At 56.7% G+C, this 19802-nt stretch overlaps 1 protein-coding gene across 2 annotated transcripts; it reads left to right on the forward strand.

The window, feature by feature from the left end:
- The first annotated feature begins 1104 nt into the window (after nt 1–1104).
- Nucleotides 1105–16672, forward strand: ITIH4 (inter-alpha-trypsin inhibitor heavy chain 4). Of its 2 annotated transcripts, XM_068558590.1 has the most exons (24): nt 1105–1222; nt 2423–2583; nt 4651–4755; nt 4857–5019; nt 5158–5268; nt 5766–5897; nt 6667–6783; nt 7055–7223; nt 7324–7449; nt 7635–7816; nt 7912–8097; nt 9685–9824; nt 10071–10225; nt 10497–10523; nt 10808–10861; nt 11015–11068; nt 11300–11428; nt 12004–12045; nt 12242–12268; nt 12355–12471; nt 13586–13760; nt 15654–15808; nt 15932–16028; nt 16456–16672. In XM_068558590.1, the coding sequence occupies exons 1-24, from the start codon at nt 1136–1138 to the stop codon at nt 16523–16525; spliced, it is 2781 nt and encodes a 926-aa protein (XP_068414691.1). In that variant the 5' UTR covers nt 1105–1135; the 3' UTR covers nt 16526–16672. The 2 variants fall into 2 exon arrangements, with proteins under 2 accessions (XP_068414691.1, XP_068414692.1); XM_068558591.1 differs by lacking the exon at nt 12004–12045.
- Nucleotides 16673–19802: the final 3130 nt, after the last annotated feature.

Below are 19802 nucleotides of genomic sequence, written 5' to 3' on the forward strand. Positions count from 1 at the left end.
TCTGTGGCCCCAGACTCAGGAGCCAAGCTTTCCCAGAGCCACAGGGACATAAGCACCAGCTGCATCCAGATCCCCTAGTATTTATTCACTTTATTGCTACTTGTTATGAAAGCAGTCTTTCAACTTTATTAAAGGAAAATTGAAAAAAAATCATCTGTAATCCTACCCCAGGCCCTCCAGCCACCCTCCTGTAGTCTGAGCCCACGACAGCGGCACTGCCTTGGCGTGCTGACAGACCAGTGTTCTGCCCTTTCTCACTCCAGGCGTGATTCACAGGCTCCCTTGGTACGACTGACCTCTATGTAGGCCACCTGAGCATACACGCCACCACCCTGAATCGTCCCCTTCAGGAGCTCTGTGCTTTCTCTGTTCCATGCTTCCCTCTCAGGAGATTCCCCAGAGCGGGGCTTCTGGGCCACAACGTGTGGGCATCTTTATGGCCCTCAGTTTGTATGGCCAAGTGCAGGTCTTGTTTCGGAGGCCTTGCTGGAGTTGCACCAAGAGTCCTGGCTAGAATAATGGGGCCCAAACAGCATCCTGAGGCCCCAGCAGAGAGAAGGGGGGCTCCTTGACCTAGCCTCTCTCATCCCAGAAATAAGGTGTATCCATCCTGCCTTGGCCCCAGCAGATCTTGCCCCACTCAGGCACCCCAAGGGCTGCTTGGTGCATTTGGGATCCCACTGCCCAGTCACACTGACCTGACTTCCAGGCCCCTGCCACCTGCAAACCGCCCTCTGGCCCTCCTCTTCCCAACCACGCCTGTGCTTCTCCCAGGCTGGGCTTATGGAGAGCAGGCCAGTTCACTGCTATGTCCCCCAGCCCTAGGGAGCTTGTCGGCGAGATGAGTGGTGCAAGGGGTGGTGGTGGTTTGGTCAGATTCTGGACCGTTCAGAAGGGGCGCCAGTACCTAGCTCCCCGCTGAGCCTGCTCCTGCTCAGTACGTGTTCCCATCCCCAGCCAAGGTCCACAGGACAGTCGCAGTTTGCCTGCTTATCTGAGGCCGCTGCGGTGTTTGGCTTGCAGATCCCAATCTCCCAGAACCTGCCCCCACAGGGGCGGGGCAGCGAGCAAGTTACTAATTCATTCCGCTCTTCCTCTCAAGCTCAGAAGCGGCCTGCCAGGCACCAGAGCCAAAATGAAGACCCCAGCCCCTGGCCGCGCCTGCGGCATCGTGCTGGTCCTGCTCTCGCTGGCCACCCTCCAGACCCTCAGGGCCCAAAAGGTAGCGGGTGTCCCAGGGTTCCCGTATGTGTGCACCTGAGCGTGAGTGGGACAAGTGGGTGAAGGGGAGGAGAGCCTCAGTGTGTGCAGGTGAGCACGGGTCAGTGTGTGTGTGCAGAGAAGTAGCGCTGCCCATCCACCAGGCACTACCCTGAGGGCTCTATGGAGAGTCCCCCATTTACAAGAAGGGGTGATCCTGGTATTCCTAGTTCACGGGGAGGAAGTGCAGCCCAACAAGTTGCCCTGGAGGGTGGCAGTGGGTGGGGCGGGTAAGAATGTGCCTCAGGAGCCCAGCTTAGGCCTCCTGGCTGCGTGACCTCTCGGAAGTCATTAATGCTTTCCGTGTCTCTTTTTCCTCATCTGTAGAACAAGGTAGTAATAGAACTATTTAGAAGTTTGTGGTGAAGAGGAAACCCATAGTGTTGTAAAATGCTGAGTACAGTGTCTGGCATGGAGCAGACAATCAACGTGTAAACAAGCCACACGGCCCGCCGCGCACCTCTGTGCTAAGCACAAGTGTGCCACATGCAGGCGGGCGAGAGATGTGTAGGCTCTGCCTGTTTGCACGTGCCCTTCCTTGGAGACCGCAGACCTCGAGCGAAACACACACGCCTGGGGGAGTGCCCTGTGGACAGGGCAACAGGAGAGGCCCAGTGCTGCAGGGAAAAGGGGGCAAAGCAGAAGATGCCCAGCCTTAGAGATGGACCCTCCCTACCTCCAGTTCTCCCAGCTCCTGCAGGCCCCTGGGGAGAGGTTGGCAGGGGCTGTTTTCCCCAGTCACAGGACTTGTTCACTGCCCTTTCACTGGGCGGAGCTAAGATAGCATGGAAGCTTCCTGACCCAACAGGACCCTGTGCCACTCACCTCTGCCCCAAGGATAAGTAAGTTCCTCCCAGACACAGTGGGGCTCAGGCTCCACCCCCCCACCCCTTGCCTGCTTGTTCTCCGAGGGGCACTATGGCCCCCACTGAACAAGACAGACTGATCCCTGCCCTGTGGCACTGTAGGATGGGGGATGAAGCACACAGCTGCCTCTGATCTGAGATGAAAGTTCACAAATGAAATGCTTCATGGAATTTTGCCTGAGACTTGATCAGTGTCTCACTTGGGGTTGGGGGCTTGGTCTGGGACCAAGGTCAAGGCCCACTCTTGAAGAACATTGAACAGTCCTACCCTTTCCTTTCCTCCTCCACTGGCCCAGAATGACATCGACATCTACAGCCTCACTGTAGACTCCAAGGTCTCATCCCGATTTGCCCACACAGTCGTCACCAGCCGGGTGGTCAACAAGGCCAGTACTTTGCAGGAGATCACCTTCCAGATGGAGCTGCCCAAGAAAGCCTTCATCACCAACTTCTCCATGTAGGTGCCCTCCTGCTCTCCTCCTCGTCCCCCCTCCCCAATCCAGCACTGTGACACCATGGTCCCTGTGCCGGATCAGGAAGAGAGGGCCTCTTCCTGTTGTGAGATGTGCCAGGATATATGCCTGAGGTGTGTGTGCTCCACCTGTAGGCAATACAGGGACCAGAGGCTTTAGCCAGGAACTTCATGCGTTCTCAGAGACGTTTCCCTCCCTCCATCCTTTTATCCCTTCGTCCTTCCGGTTCTCCCTTCCTCCCTCCCTCCCTCCTTCCCTCCCTGTATCCCTTCCTCCCTTCCTCCATCCATCCCGCCGTCCCTTCATCCCTCCCTCCTTTGGTCCCTCCTGCCATCCATCTCTCCATCTGTTCATCCATTTTCCCTGAGTGCTGCCCAGGTGGCAGATGGAGAACCACGGTATCTTTGTGTCTTTGCCTTTGAGAAATAACAGACTTGGGGCATCCTGAGGCCAAGCCCAGGCAGAAGGGAGTCACCAAAAGGCAGATTCCAGTTCAGAATACAGAAAACTTCCTAACCCCTGGGCTGCCCTACAATGAAGCAGTGCCTCAAGGAGGGGGACCACCTCCTTGTCACAGAAGTTCTAAGCCAGGCTCATCCCCCCACACCCCCAACTGGGATACTGCAGAGGGTGGTTCTGCTCTGGGTCAGAAGCTGCATTGGGAGGCCCCTGGGGTTTCTGTGGACTCTGTGAGCAGGTGATGATCCTCACCTTGTCTCTACTGTCCTCCCCCACCCTTCCTGACCGAGTTTTGCAATGTTTGCTAAATGCAAGAGAACTCTCTGTCCCTGGCCCCGCAGGAGAGGCAGTGATTGAGGACAGGCCAGAGAGAGGCTGATCCCAGAAACTCAGGGAGGGCGATGGGTGGGGCAGAGAGCGAGCATCTCAGGTGGAGTCCCCAGTGCACCCTGGGACCTCTGAAAACCTGCGGTGGGGGTCCGGTCCCTGTGGTTGGCTCCTTCTCTCTCTGCCCACACCCCCTCCAGCAGCCCTTGATTTCCTCACGCTGGAGCCAGGCCTGTGCTGCCCAACTTGCAGCATAAGCTTCACAGGCTGCACCCCACCTTCCATGTGGGTGCCACGGCCAGCAAGTTACGAGGTTTCAGGCCCATTGCATCTGCTGAGGGCCCTGGACTTGCACCCCTCTCTGGGCCCAGCTCCTGCTGCTGCATGAGATAGGGAAGCAGGGGGCAGGGTGCCCTGCTCTTCAACCTGCTTGGGATCCCAAATTGGGCATCTGGGAGGAGGAGCCCTGCAGCCCAGCAGCAGCCCAATCCCTAGCCCAGAGTTAAATTGTGACCAGGGAGGTTAGGAAGGTGTGGAGGAAGGACACTTGGTCCTGAGGTCCTGGCTGCCCCCACTCCCCCCTGTATACTCTCACCCTCTCACACCACCCCCAGACAGAGCAGGCTTATGTTTGCCTGCCAGTTCACTCTCAGTCCCCAGAAATGGCCGCTAGGATTGTCTGCACACCCCAAGGAGCCCTGTCCACCAGTTGTCCAAAACTTCCTTCCCCAGAGGCCAACCTCTCTGCAGAGTGGCCTGTCCAGTGTTGGAAGAGGGGGCAGCCATGGGGGAGAGCGGTCAGAGCCTTCAGTCCCGTGTCTCCACTGGCCTGGGAGCCGGCATCTCCCTCCTGCTGAGTCTGCCCCACGGGGCTGAGTGAACTGTGGCTCAGAGATCTCGCTGGTGGCTGACCCGTTCCTCTGAGAAGAGTCTGTGGGATGGAAGGGGCAACTGGGACGTGGAGCCAGACAGGAAGGGAGAAGAGAGGCTGGGACCTGCCTCCCCTGCAGCCTTCATCCCAGTTGTTCAATAAAAGGCATGTTTGCCGACGCAATGCACGTCTCAGGGTAGACGGAGGCCTGCAGAGCCCCCATCCACACCGGGCCCCGCACAGAGTCGTGTCCACAGTAGGTGCATAATAAACGGGTGGGCTCAGGTAAAGATGGGAGTCAGTCTGTCAAGAGGCACGTGAAGTCCCGGAGGAGGCAGGATTGCAGGGGGCCTCCCCCACCGGGCTCTCAACAACCCCCTCCCTCCTGCCCCAGGATCATTGATGGTGTGACCTACCCCGGTAACATCAAGGAGAAGGCTGCAGCCCAGGAGCAATACAGCGCGGCTGTGGCGAGGGGAGAGAGCGCCGGCCTCGTCAAGTGAGCCCAACGGGGTGGGGAGGACCCTGTGGGGGTGGGGGCTGCCCCTGCCTTCAGCCGCCCCTGGTCTGAGGGGCAGACCTGATGCCCTCTTCCCCCAGGGCCACTGGGAGAAAGACAGAGCAGTTCCAGGTGTCAGTCAGTGTGGCGCCCGCTGCCAAGGTCACCTTCGAGCTGGTGTATGAGGAGCTCCTGGTGCGGCATCTGGGAGCGTACGAGCTGCTGCTGAAAGTCCAGCCCCAGCAGCTGGTCAAGCACCTGCAGGTACCTGGTGCCACCTCCTCTTAGAAGTCCTCCTAGATGACCTCACTCTCCTGAGGGTGGCCCCTACTTCCCCTTCTGCCTCCTGTGAGGGCCAGCCCTGTCCCCCAGCAAACCCAGTAACCCACTTCTTGCCTCTAGATGGACATTTACATCTTCGAGCCTCAGGGCATCAGCTTTCTGGAGACAGAGAGCACCTTCATGACCAATGAACTGGCAGAGGCCCTCATCACCTCACAGAACAAGACCAAGGTGGGCCTGCTGTGGTCTGCGGGTGAGAGTTCCCAGGGGCCTGTCTTCAGGCTGGCTCTATGGGCCTGGATTTCCAGAGAGTGGGACCATTGGGCAGAATCTCTGAGCTAGAGGGACTTGTGAGGTTCCTGTGTCCATGCTGTCATTTGGCAGATGGGGAGGGCAAGGCCCAGGGAAGGATGGTGGGTGCTGGTTTGAACCCTGAGATCGGGAGAGAAGACTGATGTCAGGGTCCCAGGACCAGGTAGGGAGGAGGAGCTGACTGGACCGCACACATCCTGAGCCCAACCTCTGCTCGCACAGATCTAGGAGCAGGGGATTCCCTTGTACCCACTCCCCTACGGGGAGGCAGTCTATCCGATACCTCAGCTGGAGAGAAAGTTCTCTGGAATTTGACCCAAGGCTGCCTCCTGGAATCCTCTCCTCAGATGGGGGTGAGGGGTGTTGTTGACATGGCCTTGCTGCTCCTCCCAACTTCAACCTGGTCATTTTTCCAGGCTCATGTCCGATTCAAGCCGACGCTGTCCCAGCAGCAAAAGTCTCCAGAGCAGCAGCAGGACACAGTCCTGGATGGCAACTTCATCGTCCGCTATGATGTGGACCGGACTGTCTCCGGGGGTTCCATTCAGGTGTGTGGGCTCCAGAGAAGAGCTGAGCCACCAAAAAGTCCATCTACCCTCAAGGACCTGAGCCTGGGGGTTCTAAAAGAAAAGACAAAATAACCACCCCTAGTTATCCGTGTGCACCAGGGGCAGCACAGACGGCAAACAGGCAGTTTAGTTGTGTTGTCCCTGAAACAGTTCTCTTTCGGAGGGGAGAAAGTTTGTCTCTGCTGAAGAACTGCCCTGCAGGGTTTCCCTTGTAGCCTTGGCTGCCAGGAGGCTCACAGTTCACTTTTATGCTCAATTACAGTACTTTCTTTCACACAAGCTTCTGGCATCTTTGTGCTTCCCCTTTATTTTTGAGCAAATCACTGTTTTCTCGCCCCTTTCCCAAACCACTGGGTCCAGGGGAGACTAACCCCTCGAGGATCCAGAAGAACATGCAGGAAGCCATAGATGGACTTTGTTTTTGGATTCTTCACTTTTTTGATGGATCTCAGGTTTATTATGTCTGAACCTTTTAGTATAAGCTGCCTCAAATACTAAAACAAGTAAGAGGTAAAGTAGGGGTAGAGTTCTGGTGGGCCATGCATGAGCAGGGAAGCCTTCTGCAAGGGAGGAGCTGGACTAAACCCTAAAGTATGGCAAGGATTTGGGGAGATTAATAGTGGGACAGGGATGGAGGGGGATGGAATGAAGAGAACAGAGGAACCCCAGGACCGGGGTTGAGGAGGCTGGTTAGGGGCAGGGCAGGGCTGCAGCTCTTACACCCGGGTGTGTCTCACTCTGGTCACAGATCGAGAATGGCTACTTTGTGCACTACTTTGCCCCTGAGCACCTGGCCACGATACCCAAGAACGTGATCTTTGTCATTGACAAGAGCGGCTCCATGAGGGGCAGGAAGATCCAGCAGGTGGGTCCCATGGGCCAGGCGGGGTCCTGAAAACTCACAGATGTCCCACACCATCAGCTCTGGTCCAGCAGGCAGAGCTGCCCTCCTCCATCTTCCTAGGTAGGGGGCTCCCATGGATCGAGGTTGGTCAGAGTTTGGGGCAGGTCCTGCCGCTAGAGCATTCACCATGTCCTCACTGCAGATGTGAGCCTGGGGGTGCAGCCCAAGGGCACATGAGCCCCTAGGGAGGGCCCACTGAGACACCCACCTTGTGTCCCCTTCCCCTCACCAGACCCGGGAAGCCCTCATCAAGATCCTGGGTGACCTCGGTCCCCGTGACCAGTTCAACCTCATCAGCTTCAGTGGGGAAGCAGCCCAGTGGAAGCCACAGCTAGTGCCAGCCTCGGCTGAGAACGTGAATGAGGCCAAGAGCTACGCCACTGGCATCCAGGCCCAGGGAGGTGAGCGCCTCTGCAGCCTTGCACGGTCACGACGTCCAGGGCACTGGGCCCAGCCTGGGGCACCCTGCTGGGAGCCACCCTAAGAGTGTGTGCCCCACAGGGACCAATATAAACGATGCGATACTGATGGCCGTGCAGCTGCTAGAGAGAGCCAACCGGGAGGAGCTGCTGCCCGCGGGAAGCGTCACCCTCATCATCCTTCTCACCGACGGCGACCCCACTGCGGGTGAGGCACTGCCAGCAGCCCCAGGGCGTGCTGCCCAGAGGGAGTAGCTGGGCTCCAGCGCGGCTTGCTGTGGGACCTGGGGCAGGGAGGGGGGATCTCTGAGGCCCCTCTGGCTCTGAGATTCCAGAAATATCTGTTGAGCAAATCACTGTTTCCTCACCCCTTTCCCAAACCACTGGGTCCAGGGGAAACCAACCCCTCAAGGATCCAGAAGAACGTTCAGGAAGCCATAGATGGCCAGCACAGCCTCTTCTGCCTGGGCTTCGGCTTCGACGTCAGCTACGCCTTCCTGGAGAAGCTGGCACTGGACAACGGCGGCCTGGCCCGGCGCATCTATGAGGACTCGGACTCCGCGCTGCAGCTCCAGGTGCCCGTGCGCCCCTGCTGGGCCATGTGAGCGAGGGATGGCACTGACAGGCGGGCAGACCCCAGCACGGCCCTTATGACACCCCCACCCTGCAGGACTTCTACCAAGAGGTGGCCAACCCACTGATGACATCGGTGGCCTTCGAGTACCCAAGCAATGCCGTGGAGGCGGTCACACAGGACGCCTTCCGGCTGTTCTTCAAGGGCTCCGAGTTGGTTGTGGCCGGGAAGCTCCGGGACCAGAACCCTGATGTGCTCTCAGCCAAAGTCAGGGGGCAGCTGGTAGGTGTGGCCAGCCATCCTGGAGGGGAAGGGCAGCCGGGGCAGGCAGTCAGAGCGGCTGGGTTCAAACCCCAGCCCTGCCAGGCTCCAGCCGGTTGACCTTGAGCAAGTTACAGAGTGCCCTCTGCCACTTGCGGATGACGCATCCCCACCGTGTTGGCTCCTGGTAGAGGTTCAGTGAGATGATGTGATTTTCCGAGAGCACCTGTGTGGGGCCGGCATGCGGCAGACACTCAACGGTCAGTCAGTGCTGCTGCTGCTGTTCCCAAGGGCACCAGGTGCTTGGCATCCCCTCCTGTCCTCACACCAGCCCTCTGAGGTTACAGTCAGGCAGGGAGGACTGCTCCCATTTCACAGATGAGCAGCCTGACATCCAGGCAGAGCAGGCGGTTTGCCCTGGGCCCCACTGCAGCCGGGTCAAGAACCCAGCTCACCATGTGGCGTCCTGTCCTTGCCCAGCCTTCCCTGCCTCTGTGCCATGGGAGGCCCTCTCATTCCACGAAGAGAAACACAGCACTTCTCTAGGCCCTGGGGTTACTGCCCTCACGGGAGAGACAGCATGGGTAAATTGTCACACAAACAAGGAGCTGCAGGCTGGATAAATTCGGGGACTCGGGAGCAGCACTGGGAACCCCAACCTGGCCTGGGGATCAGGGAGGGTTTCCCAGAGGAGGCTCAGCTAAGACTGAGAGGTGAGTAGAAGGTGGCGGAGGCCAGATGGTGGAGGGATGGAGGAATGTTCCAGGCTTGCGTGGCAGGCAGGCAGCATGTGTGGGGAGAATAGCAGGTGGGCTACGCAAGCGGGCATGGGGGGCCCAGGGCCTCATCTCAGGAGAAGTAGCCAAGTGTCATGATGGGCAGGGCATGCCCTGTGGCCAGCCTGCCCGGCTTCACCTCCAGCTCTGCCATCTCCCAGAGGTGAGACCTGGGGCAAGGCACTTAAGCTCACTGTGCCTCAGTTTCCTGCTGTATACAAATGAAAATAAGTCAACTTGCCCACAACTGGTAAAGCTGCAGTGGGGATTAAGGTCTCGCCTGGTATAAACACTCCATGTATGTTAGCTGCTGATACCCTGGAGGCCAGGGGTTCCCAAAGTGCAGAACCCAAGGTGACTTGGAGTAGTTTGCAAACAAACATGTCTTTGTTTTAGTAGTTATGTATTTATTTTAATGTGTTCTGAAAAATAACTCGAACCACAGACCTAAGATTTCACAGGTATTATTGCTTGGGTCAAGGCCAAGAGTGTTAGTCTATTTAAAGTTGATTGGAGAAGAACCATCAAACAAATAGCTGTATGTGTGGAGAAGGCAAAAATTCATGCAGCTCCTGGTTCTGCGCCTGCTGTGTAGCACCTGGGATAGTTTGCTCCCTTTTATCTCCACCTCCTTGTCATCCTTGGAGGCTCTGTGGCTGAGCCCCTCACACCCCTAAACACACTCCCTACTCTCCACTCTACTCAAAGGAAATGTGGCCTTGCAGCCAACGCTGCCCCCGCCAGGTTTCTCGTGGCAGTGCTGGGCAGCGCCAGGCCGGGTGCAGACGTCACACCCTCACTGCTCCTGCCCTGGCTGGGCCCCTCTTTTCAGCACATGGAGAACGTCACCTTTGTAACGGAGTCCCGCGTGGCAGAGCAGGAGGAGACGTTCCAGAGCCCCAGATACATCTTCCACAGCTTCATGGAGAGACTGTGGGCGTACCTGACCATCCAGCAACTGCTGGAGCAAACGTGGGTGCACGCACCCTCCAGGGCCCGCTGGGGTGGCCACACACGGTCTCAGCACTTCCCCAGGCTCTTCACCGGTGGGGCAGGCACAGCTGGCGCGGACATCTCCTAGGCATGGAGACGGGGTGGCGGTATCGTGTCTGAGTTCCAGACTCCCAGTGGGAGCTCCCTAGAGGGGTCTGGAAGGGAGGGAGAGTCTGACTGGGCACCCCGGGGGCCTGCTGAGCCACTGGTCTCCTCCGCCTACAGAGTCTCCACGCTAGATGCTGAGAAGCAGGCTCTTGAGGCCCGAGCTCTGAACTTGTCGCTCAGCTACAGCTTTGTCACCCCACTCACGTCCATGGTGATCACCAAACCGGAAGGTCAAGAGCAGTCTCAAGTTGCTGAGAAGCCCGTGGAAAATGGTGGGTGTGGCAGCAGAGTTTTGACCCAGCATTCTCCCCAACCCCTCCCCACATCCCGACCAAGACGCCACCCGTGCCACCCACAGACTCCCAGGAGACTTACCCTATTTCATTGATGAGGAAACTGAGGCCAGTCTCCTGACCCCTGCATGTTCACTGCACCTGTGTAGTGCTGGGGCTGGGAAGCAAGATTAAACAGAAGCACTTCAAATTTATCAAAACCACCCTGACAGTGTATCTCTCTCTTTCTCCCTCTTTTTGTCTTAACCAGAAAACAGACACAGGAACGTCCACTCAGGTAAGGGCCTAATACACTCTAAGGCTGGCCTGGGTGACTACTGGTTGACACAGGGCCTGTGGTACAGCGACAATGAGGTTGCTAGCCGGGGCCTCTCCAACCCAGCCCTGCTCAGGAGGGGGTGTCATCTGCCCAAGCACGCTGGTGCATTTAGTTACCTGTTCATTCAGATATTGGTTGCCACTCAGGCCCTGTCCTGGGCACTAGGGACACAGGCCCGCATCCCACTGGGGGCCCCAGAAAGGCACATCCAAGAAGCAAACCCAGATCTCTCTGATTTCCAGGTCACACTCTCTTCAGATATCATTCCATGGGAGACAGAGCGTCCAGAATAACAGGTAGCAAAAGAGGAGAGGATAGAGGAAGGGGCTGTTGACAGAACCTTGACCCTGGCCACAGACTGGGCTCTGCCCTGGCTGTGGGGGGGAGTGACTCTTGTCTCGCCTAGCTGGTGGCAGGGCTGGGACTCAAATCCAGTTGTGTCCGATTAGGAGGCAGCAGTGCAGACCCTGTCTTTTCTAAAAGAAGAGGCTGGAGAGGACAAGGTAGTTTGAGGGGCACTGCCAGAGTGGGGCAAGGGGGGCCGATATCCCAGCAGGGAGGAGTTCAAGAAGGGTCCATTGTTCCAGCTTTGACTTTCTCCCAGAATGGTGGGTGTGGGGAGGGGAGCCATTTGCCTTCTCCACGTCCCTCTTCTGGGGTGGGTCCCAGAGCCCTGGCTGTGGGAACCCATGGCACTGCTTGAGAAAAGACTGCATGTGTCAACTTTTCCAAAGCTGGAGTTTTCGATAAGCTGTACAGCTTCCCAACGAGATTAGGACCACCTGGACCTCTTCATCCTCCTCATCTTCCTTATCCATCCCACCGTACGACCTGGGGACCAACGCTACCAGACGTGATGTCACGTAAGCCGCTTTCTGACCCTCTGAGGGCCTAGTTTCCTTAAGATGAACCTGCCCATAGAGTTGGATGAGATAAAGCACCAAGCACAGGGCTAGGCACAGACCAGGGAGAGTTGCTGTAAGGTATGACGTTAAATAACGTGTCCTTTATTTTTACTGAATTGGATTCATTACACTCTGGAGGCTGGCTCAGGATGGAACGTTCTAGAAAGGGAAGGTTTCCTCCATTCCCAAAGCCAGGAGTAGTCCCTTGAGCTGTTTCTGATCTCCAAATCTGGACTCAGACACAGCTGCAGGGCCGGGCTGGACCCTGTCTCCTCAGCGTTTTCCCTAATAACATGCTCTTCTGGTTGAAAACTCTCTTTGCAAAGGCTGTTCCAGATTGGGTGTACGTGTGGCAGGGGTTGTGGGATTGGAGCTTGGTGGGTGGCAGGTGGCAGTGATGGCTGGAGGGCTTGCCGATTGCTTTGAATCCTGACTGCCTTTTCCCTTTCTGTTCCTGGCTGTTCCTGCACTAACGCCTGCGTCAGGGCCATCAGCTACCTCAGTTCTTTTTTTTTTTTTTTTTGCTACCTCAGTTCTTGATGAAGTGTCTCATGACATGGACTTAAGAATCAAAGGTACCTCCAGGCAGCAATAGATTCTGGCCCTGTAGCAGGGAGACCCTGGGAGGGGAGAGCCCGGGGAGCTCTACAAACCTGTCACGTGGGTTTCTCGATGGAGAGGGAGCCCTGCCACACCCATCTGCTACTCCATTCCTCAGCCTGCCCCTCCCGAGGAAGGGGCTGCCTAAACCCAGACTATTTCTTCTTTCAGAAACAACCACGGCAGCCCCACACCCCGGTAAGTGCCAGCTCACCTCAGCCCCCCTCCCCGTCCTCACCCCCAGCCTGCTCTACCTTCCCCCAGAACCACTCCTGCTGTCCCAGCCCCCATCCAGCCTCCTTCCGTCATCCTGCCGCTGCCTGGGCAGAGCGTGGACCGGCTCTGTGTGGACCTCAAGCGCTCTCAGGGACCGACGAACCTGCTCTCAGACCCTGGCCAAGGTGAGAGGTGCACACCCAGTCATACACCCAGAGGGACCCGGGCACCATGCACCCCCAACTTCCCACCCCGGAAAAAACGGTGGGAAACCTGCCCACAGAGACTCACGGGCAGTCCTCGTCCCAGGTGGTAATGTGGCCACGCCCCTGAGCACCGACACTTGTGCTCATACGTCTTCCCCACAGACCTTTCACTGGGCACCACATATGCAGGCCTGGGTGGCCTGCACCCCAGGGTGACCAGATGTGGGCTTGCCCCCAGGCACTGCCATACTTCAGGTGTGGGGAGACAGACCTGGGCACAGAGCAGCACAGGGGCCTGTGGTCCGTGCCCAGAGCACCGTGGAGACGAGCCCAGAGGAGGAGATGAGAGCTGTCCTAGGGTCAGGGGAGGCTGCACAGGGTCATATGGGGGTGACTGGGCCTTGGCAGAGAAGTGGGGGGTCCACAAGGTAGAGGAAGGGGTAAGCAGAAGCACAGAGCCCTGAAGAAGGCTGGTGGGGCTGTAGGGGGTGTGGAGGAAACAAATGGGGGGAGGAGGTAGGTACGCTGGCCAGACCTGCCCCCGAGTCCCCAGAAGGGTGGAGCTGAGCTGTCAGGTCAGACGTGGGGACACACAGCACTCGAGATGCTCAAATGCACAGCTGCAGAGCCACTCACAGTCAACGAACATCTGCGGCCCCCTCGTTTCCCCCAGACCCTCACACACTGTCTCCCGCTTCATCACGCCAGGCCCAGAGTCGGTTTGCTCCCTGAGGCTAGGGACCACTGACTTTCCCTCCCGCTCTTGGCCACGGTGCCCAGCTCAGGGTCAGGCACACTGCAGGGGCTTCACGCGCGTTTACTGACTTCACACGAGACCTCCCTCCTCCTCAGAGGGCTCGTCTGAAGATGGCTGTCACCCAAGACTCGGGGGCCCCTCCAAGGCCATAGGGAACCAAGGGATGAGTGGAAAGACTGTGGGAAGCAGGCCCGCGGTGTGAGGGGAGGCTGGGGAAGGGGACCGGAGGTGAGTGGGTGAAGAGCGGCTCCGGGGGTTGTAGCGGGGGGACCACCTGTTCAGGCCAGTGCCCAGCTGGGACCACAGCTTCGACCTCTCTGCTCCCGGCCCTCTCAGGGATTGAGGTGACTGGCCACTATGAGACAGAGAAGGCCCACTTCTCGTGGATTGAGGTGACCTTCAAGAAACCCCAGCTGCAGGTTCGTGCATCCCCTGAGCACGTGGTAGTGACTCGGAACCGAAGAAGCTCTGCATACAAGTGGAAGAAAACTCTGTACTCGGTGATGCCAGGGTAAGCCACAGGCTGGGGACCGGCGGTGACCCCTCACCCTACGTTAGCTGGTGATGGGACGCCGCAGGCCTGGGGAGGGAGTGGCTGGGCATGAGTCCTCTGCAGTGGGCCGCGCCCACGGGAGGGGCAGAGATGCACAGAGCCCTGTACATACCCCTCCTGCTCTGGAGGGTGCCAAGGGATTGTCCCGGGGACCTGGCTACCCTCACACCTAACCCAGGTCACTGTCCTGTGCAGGGCACGGTGTGGTTTGGAGCTGCTCTGCTGAGTGACCCTAGGCAGGCTGCTTAGCCCCTCTCACTTCTAACTAGGGATAATCATCCAGCCCTGAGTCGGAGGGCTGAGGGGATGGTCCAGTGAGAGAATGTGGTTGCGGAGCACTTTGCCCACAGACAGTACGGTGCCCACTGGGCATGCGGGAAGGTGCGCTCTCTACATGGTGAGGTAACCCTGACAACGAGAGGTTGGAGAGCGCTGTCCATCAGGGGAGGTTACAGTTGTCATCCTTAACTTTGAAGCTCTATTGAGGAGAGACAGGTGCCTCTGACATCAACACGGGGCAGCTGGTGGGTAGTGGAGAAGGATGGCGACCTCTTCTTGTGGGGCTTCCCCTGTGTGGAGCCTTGCAGAGGTAGCTCTCCTGCTCTGGGAGTCACGAGGGGCCTGGGAGAAAGGCCAACGACCCTGGCCCTGTTCGAGACATGTTCTCTGAGCCCCCAGCCTGTGCTGAGTATGGAGAGCCTTGTCCGCTCCCTCTCACCCAGCCCCTCCGAAGAGACTGGTTCCCACTTGATACACGAGTGCACACCTGGCAAATCTGAGGGGCTCACCTGAAAAGCTCCCAATTTCATAAAAGATCTTAGTTTCCTGCTATCTGGTAGACAAAGATCAATAGCATTTCTGTGCCTTGGACATACACACTAGAAGATGGAATAAAGGATTCCTATCAATTGTGGTGATTGAACGTCCACATACTTTCATGAGCTACAGAAGATGCACATAAAGAAAACTAGACCACGGCTTTTACACTGAACTCTGTCAACAAGACGGTGTAAGTTTAGGGTGTTTCCATTGAAAATAACCTCAGAGTCACAGCAGGGTCTTATTCAACATGCTTAAAGGAGTCTAACGTTCCTAAGAAAACAAAAGTGGTAATAATTTCAAAGATTTTTTTAAGTAAAAAAGGAAGGCATTCGAGAAGGACTTGCCCTTCTAGACCTTAAAACACATGATTAAACACTGATCATCAGAAGAGAGTGGCACTAGCCATAAAAACAAAAGGGACAGAGGAAATGTATCCTTGAACCCCTAAGTCATATAATTCATGAGAAACCAAATCTAAGAAAACCAGAGGGAGAGGAACCGTTATCTCATGTTATAAATAATCCTGGGATAGGGGACTTCCCTGGTGGTCCAGTGGTTAAGACTCTGCGCTGCCATTGCAAGGGGCATGGGTTTGATCCCTGGTCAGGGAACTAAGATCCCGCATGCCGTGCGGCAGGGCAAAAAAAAAAAAAAAAAAAAATATATATATATATATAATATATATATATATATATATATATATAAAATATATATATATTATATATATATATATATAAAATATATATATATATTATATATATATATATTATATATATATATATATATATATATATATATATATATATAAATATAAAATGCTGGGGTAACCAGGTATCAGTAAGTTAACATCCGTCCCAGTTGACTGAGGAAACTGAAGCCCAGAAGATTGAAGGGACCTCCCACCAAAGGCCACACTAGGAGATCCTGAGGACAGGAGGGCAGCCCCTGCCCACTGCCATGCTGCTGCCCAGGTCCCCTGCGGGCACCTCCTTGCCTCCCTTCCTGCTCAGGACACGGGTATCCCCACAGTCTCAAGATGACCATGGACAAGGCGGGGCTCCTGCTGCTCAGCAGCCCTGACAGAGTGACCATCGGCCTGCTGTCCTGGGACGGCCCTGGGGAGGGGCTCCGGCTCCTTCTGCGGGACACTGACCGCTTCTCCAGCCACGTCAGTGGGACCCTTGGTACGTGGCTCGGGACGTCATCAGAAGCCGCCTCTGCCTGTGAACAGGCGGTGCCATCACCTCTGCATGTCCCCCAGCCTCCCTCTGTCTTTATTCCTCGCTGACCCGCCCTTTGTATCTCAGGCCAGTTTTACCAGGACGTGCTCTGGGAGCCCCTGGCAGCAGCAGATGACAGCAAGCGAACACTGAAGGTCCAGGGGCATGACCATTCTGCCACCAGGTGACTCAGCACAACAGGCCACTGAGCCCGGCCAGGGGTGGGGCTGGGAGCCGGGCTCTGGGACCCCCACTCCTCTGTCCCTGCCTGGGAATTAGACAGTCAGGTGTCAGGCTAGACAAGTCTGACCCAGCTTTCAGTGGCCCCACAAAAGGTGGTCAACTCAGACCCACAGAAAACATACCAGCCCAGAGATCACTAGAGTGAGTTGGGAGCAGTAGGAAACTCCCCCTGAATTCCCAGAGCCCTGGCCCCTGGAGACCACACATAGCTGGGTGCCCTTGGGTGGCCAGGCCTTGTCAGCCTGTGCTGGAGGGAACTCTAAGGGACCCCAAGACCCTCCACCTTCCACGTTCCTATCCCTAGCTGTCTCCCTCTCTTCCCACCCAACCTGACACATGCTGACCACCTGTCTGTCTGTCCATCCCAGAGAGCTCAAGCTGGATTACCAAGAGGGGCCCCCGGGAACAGAGATTTCCTGCTGGTCTGTGGAGCTGTAGTTCTGATGGAAGGAGTTATGCCCACCCCCCATGCCGCCTGCTGGGTGCAGATGGCTGCCACCCTGCGACCACAGGGCCACCTGTGGGTCCTGTAACATCATGGGGAGAGGTATTTACGCTCATTAAAATAAAGAGAGGTGGTGTGAACCCAGGGAGTGGGCATCTCTGGTCCCATCTGGCCAAATCCCAGAGCCTCAGGATCACGTCCTGGACACGTAGCGTTGTGTAACGTTAGAATCATCCGCCATCAACCCCTCAAAGGTCTGTGGCCAGTAAGGCCCGTGGAGAGTTTTCAGTCTGGTCCCTTCATTTCTCAGGCAGGGAAACTAAGATTTAGAGAGATTTAAACCACCCAGTCAAAACGTTGCTCTTGCTGGGGGCCTAGGGCAGGAGAACACTCCTGGGAGCAGTGTTCACTCTGCTTTATGGTGACATGGTCCGTGAAAACCAGTTTTGACTCAAAAGAAAAAAAGTGACCTGGGTAGAAGTTCATCATTCTCAGCAAACTTTTGGGCCCTTTTGCAGTGGGATTTGCCGGGCATAATTTGATTTTCACACCTGTGCTCAGGAACAGGCCTGTCTTCTCACCACCTTGCAGAGAAGCTGGCAGTAGAAGACAGAGGAGACAGAGATGAGGCCCCAGTCCCAGGAGGGAAGCAAGGGTCTGTTCCCAGGAGCCTGGGCTGTTGAGGGTCTCCTCTCCTGTTTGTGCCCCAGGGTTAGGCACCCCAAAGATTCCACCCAATTCTTGCACAGGCAAAGCATACTTTCAAAACATTTATAATTATTTCACCTACTTCTTCAAAAATGACACAAGTCTTTGGCTTACAAATAAAAAGCATAAAGAGAGTAAAACCAAAAAACATGAGAATGAAAATAAGAGAAAAGAGCCAAGCAGGAGGAGAGTTAAATCAGAGACACCAGGGTAGGGGAAGCTGTAGCAGCAAAAAAGCTTTGCTCTGAGCTTCCTGGCAGCCAGGGTAAGGCAGCAAATGAGTTCATTTGCTTGCTAAGAGGGAGCAAACCAGATCAGGGAGAACATTCTTTTCCCAGCTCTTGAGCTATACAGGGTGTTTGCTGAGTGAGTCTTTCTAGAATGGTAGAAGAGAGGCCGGTGGGAGGGAGGGGTCTCCAGCAGCAGGTTTGCCCAACACTCAGGAACACTCTTTCCTGCACCGCTGCCTCCCCATCAAGCCTGGGTGGCAGGCAGGGGTCTCAGGCAGAGTCACTTTGTGAGGGTCACTCAGAGGGGCTCAGACAAGAGCTCAGCGAGACAAGGGAGCAACTTCGGGGGCTCCGCTGGACTTGCTGTGGGGCTGGCCCTGACATACCTGCACAAGACACCACCACCTGGGCTGGGCTCTGGCATTTGTGCCACAACAGCGGGGTCCTGGGTGACTTTCTGGCCCAGCCAGCACCTGAAGTGCGTGAGTTCTCTGTGAACAATTGGAAGTAGGTCCATGCACGTCACTGTTTTGTTCACTGCATGCTTTCCAGCACCTGCTTGGTCCAGGTCCTGGGCCGAGTGCTGCAGGCACATTGGGCACCTGCCAGACACAGCTGCCACCCAGAGAACAGCCAGGTGCCACAAGGAGCCCAGAGGGAGACATCTTGCCCAACCTGAGGAATATCAGGGGAGGCTTCCTGGTAGTGTCATGGTTGGGATTGGATTGGGGTCGAGTTTTGAAGAATAAAGAAAAGTTAGCCCAGTGGAAAAGGAGGGCAGGGACACAAGGGCCAGAGCCAGGACACTGCACTGAGTCCAGGAAGGTAAAGGGAAGCAGTGCCGTGGGGTGAGGTGGAGGGGTTGCTGGCGAGGTGGGGAAGCAGCCCCAGGCCAGCACCAGCTGCGTACATCTCGCCATGGAGCTTGGCTTCTATCCTGAAAGCCCAGGGAGCCTTCAGAGGCTGTAGGCAGGGACAGGCACAGCCAAGACGAGGTGGGACTGGGCAGAGGACAGACCTCCCTGACTATGTGTTGGAGGAGGGGGCAACATTTGGGCTGGGCACATCCTGCTGCCTTTCTCCCAGCCCGCTGGGTTTGGTTGCTAGCTGGAGCAGCAGGACAAAGATAGGCACCTCAGGAGGACCGGAAGCTACCGTGCCGGTGCCTCTTCAGACGCTCCGTCTGGCAGGATCCTTCTCCCCATTTCATAAATGTGAAAACTGACCTCAAGATGACTGGTTTAAAGCTACATGGCTCCTCAGCTGACCTGGGACTGCCCACTTTAGGGTGTCGCATCCCAGGCCTAGGCCCTTTCTGCCAGCCCAGCCTGGACCTCTGCCACTTTCAGTCGGGGGCCATGTCTCATGTGGCCCTCTCTCTAGAGCAGTAACAGCGCCTCGGGAGCTCCTCTGGTGACGGATGTTCCCTCCTGGATTGCCCTTCTCCAGCCCTCTCCAGGCCCCCAAGCCAGTGCGGGCCCTGGGCAACCCTGTCCTGGCTCAGACAGAGGGGCCCCTGGAGGGGGAAGTAGCAGAACTCCCTGGTGAGCCATGGCCAGACCCCACTCCACCCCACTGGCATTCGAGACCCTTCCCAATCTGACTGCAACCTCCTCCAGTCTTGCTGAGTCCCCTGCTCTGCCGTAAGCGAAGCCACCCAATGCTTCCTTCAGCCGGGTGCCTTCCGCCCAGCGTGCCCTCAGCCCCTCAGGCAGAGAGAACAGCAGAGGCAAAGGATCTGGGGAAGGAGGGATTGTGTTTGCAGAAGTGGAAGCAGTTTGTGTGCCTGGAACGCAGACAGTGAGAGGGAGCACCTGGCATTGGGGGCTGATGAAGCTGGAGAGACCGCAGGAAGGACTTTTGTCTTTGTCCCAAGAACCCTGGGTGGGAGATGTCATTTTTAGGGTTTCAGGCAGGGAATGATGACCAGGTCTGCACTGCAAAAAAGCTCTCACTGGAAGCGGGAGGGCTGGGGAGAGGCAGTTGCTGTTGTCCGGGTGGGAGAGGGTTGTCCAGGCTGAGAGCCTTCAGAGCCCCTTCTCTAGGAACCTCTGTCTGACCCCCACCCCACCCAGGACTTACTGTGAGGGTGCAGCAGGTGGTCACCATGAGGAGTGATTGGAGGATCCCAGGGATCCCCAGCCCAGCTGAAGGGAAACTTGGGCACCCATGCAAGCAGGACCTGGGTTACTAAACTATGTGCTCCCAGATCCCAGCCCAGAATGTTGGGTTTACCTGCTGAATAGATGGGTTGTTGGGGGGGGGGGGGGGCGGGGGATGGGCGGGCGGATGGAAGGGTGGGGGGCGTGCACAATTAGCTGCAGGCTGGGTC

This window comes from Eschrichtius robustus, chromosome 12, assembly GCF_028021215.1.
Source record: "Eschrichtius robustus isolate mEscRob2 chromosome 12, mEscRob2.pri, whole genome shotgun sequence".
In the NCBI taxonomy this organism is placed as follows: Eukaryota; Metazoa; Chordata; class Mammalia; order Artiodactyla; family Eschrichtiidae; genus Eschrichtius; species Eschrichtius robustus.

What these genes read in the sequence shown, in the direction of transcription:
- ITIH4 (XM_068558590.1), top strand. Translation starts at nt 1,136, where the DNA reads ATGAAGACCCCAGCCCCTGGCCGCGCCTGCGGCATCGTGCTGGTCCTG. An exon ending in AGACCCTCAGGGCCCAAAAG is followed by an intron (nt 1,223 to 2,422) that starts GTAGCGGGTGTC and finishes CCACTGGCCCAG; the next exon opens with AATGACATCGACATCTACAG. An exon ending in CAGCAACTGCTGGAGCAAAC is followed by an intron (nt 9,825 to 10,070) that starts GTGGGTGCACGC and finishes CTCCGCCTACAG; the next exon opens with AGTCTCCACGCTAGATGCTG.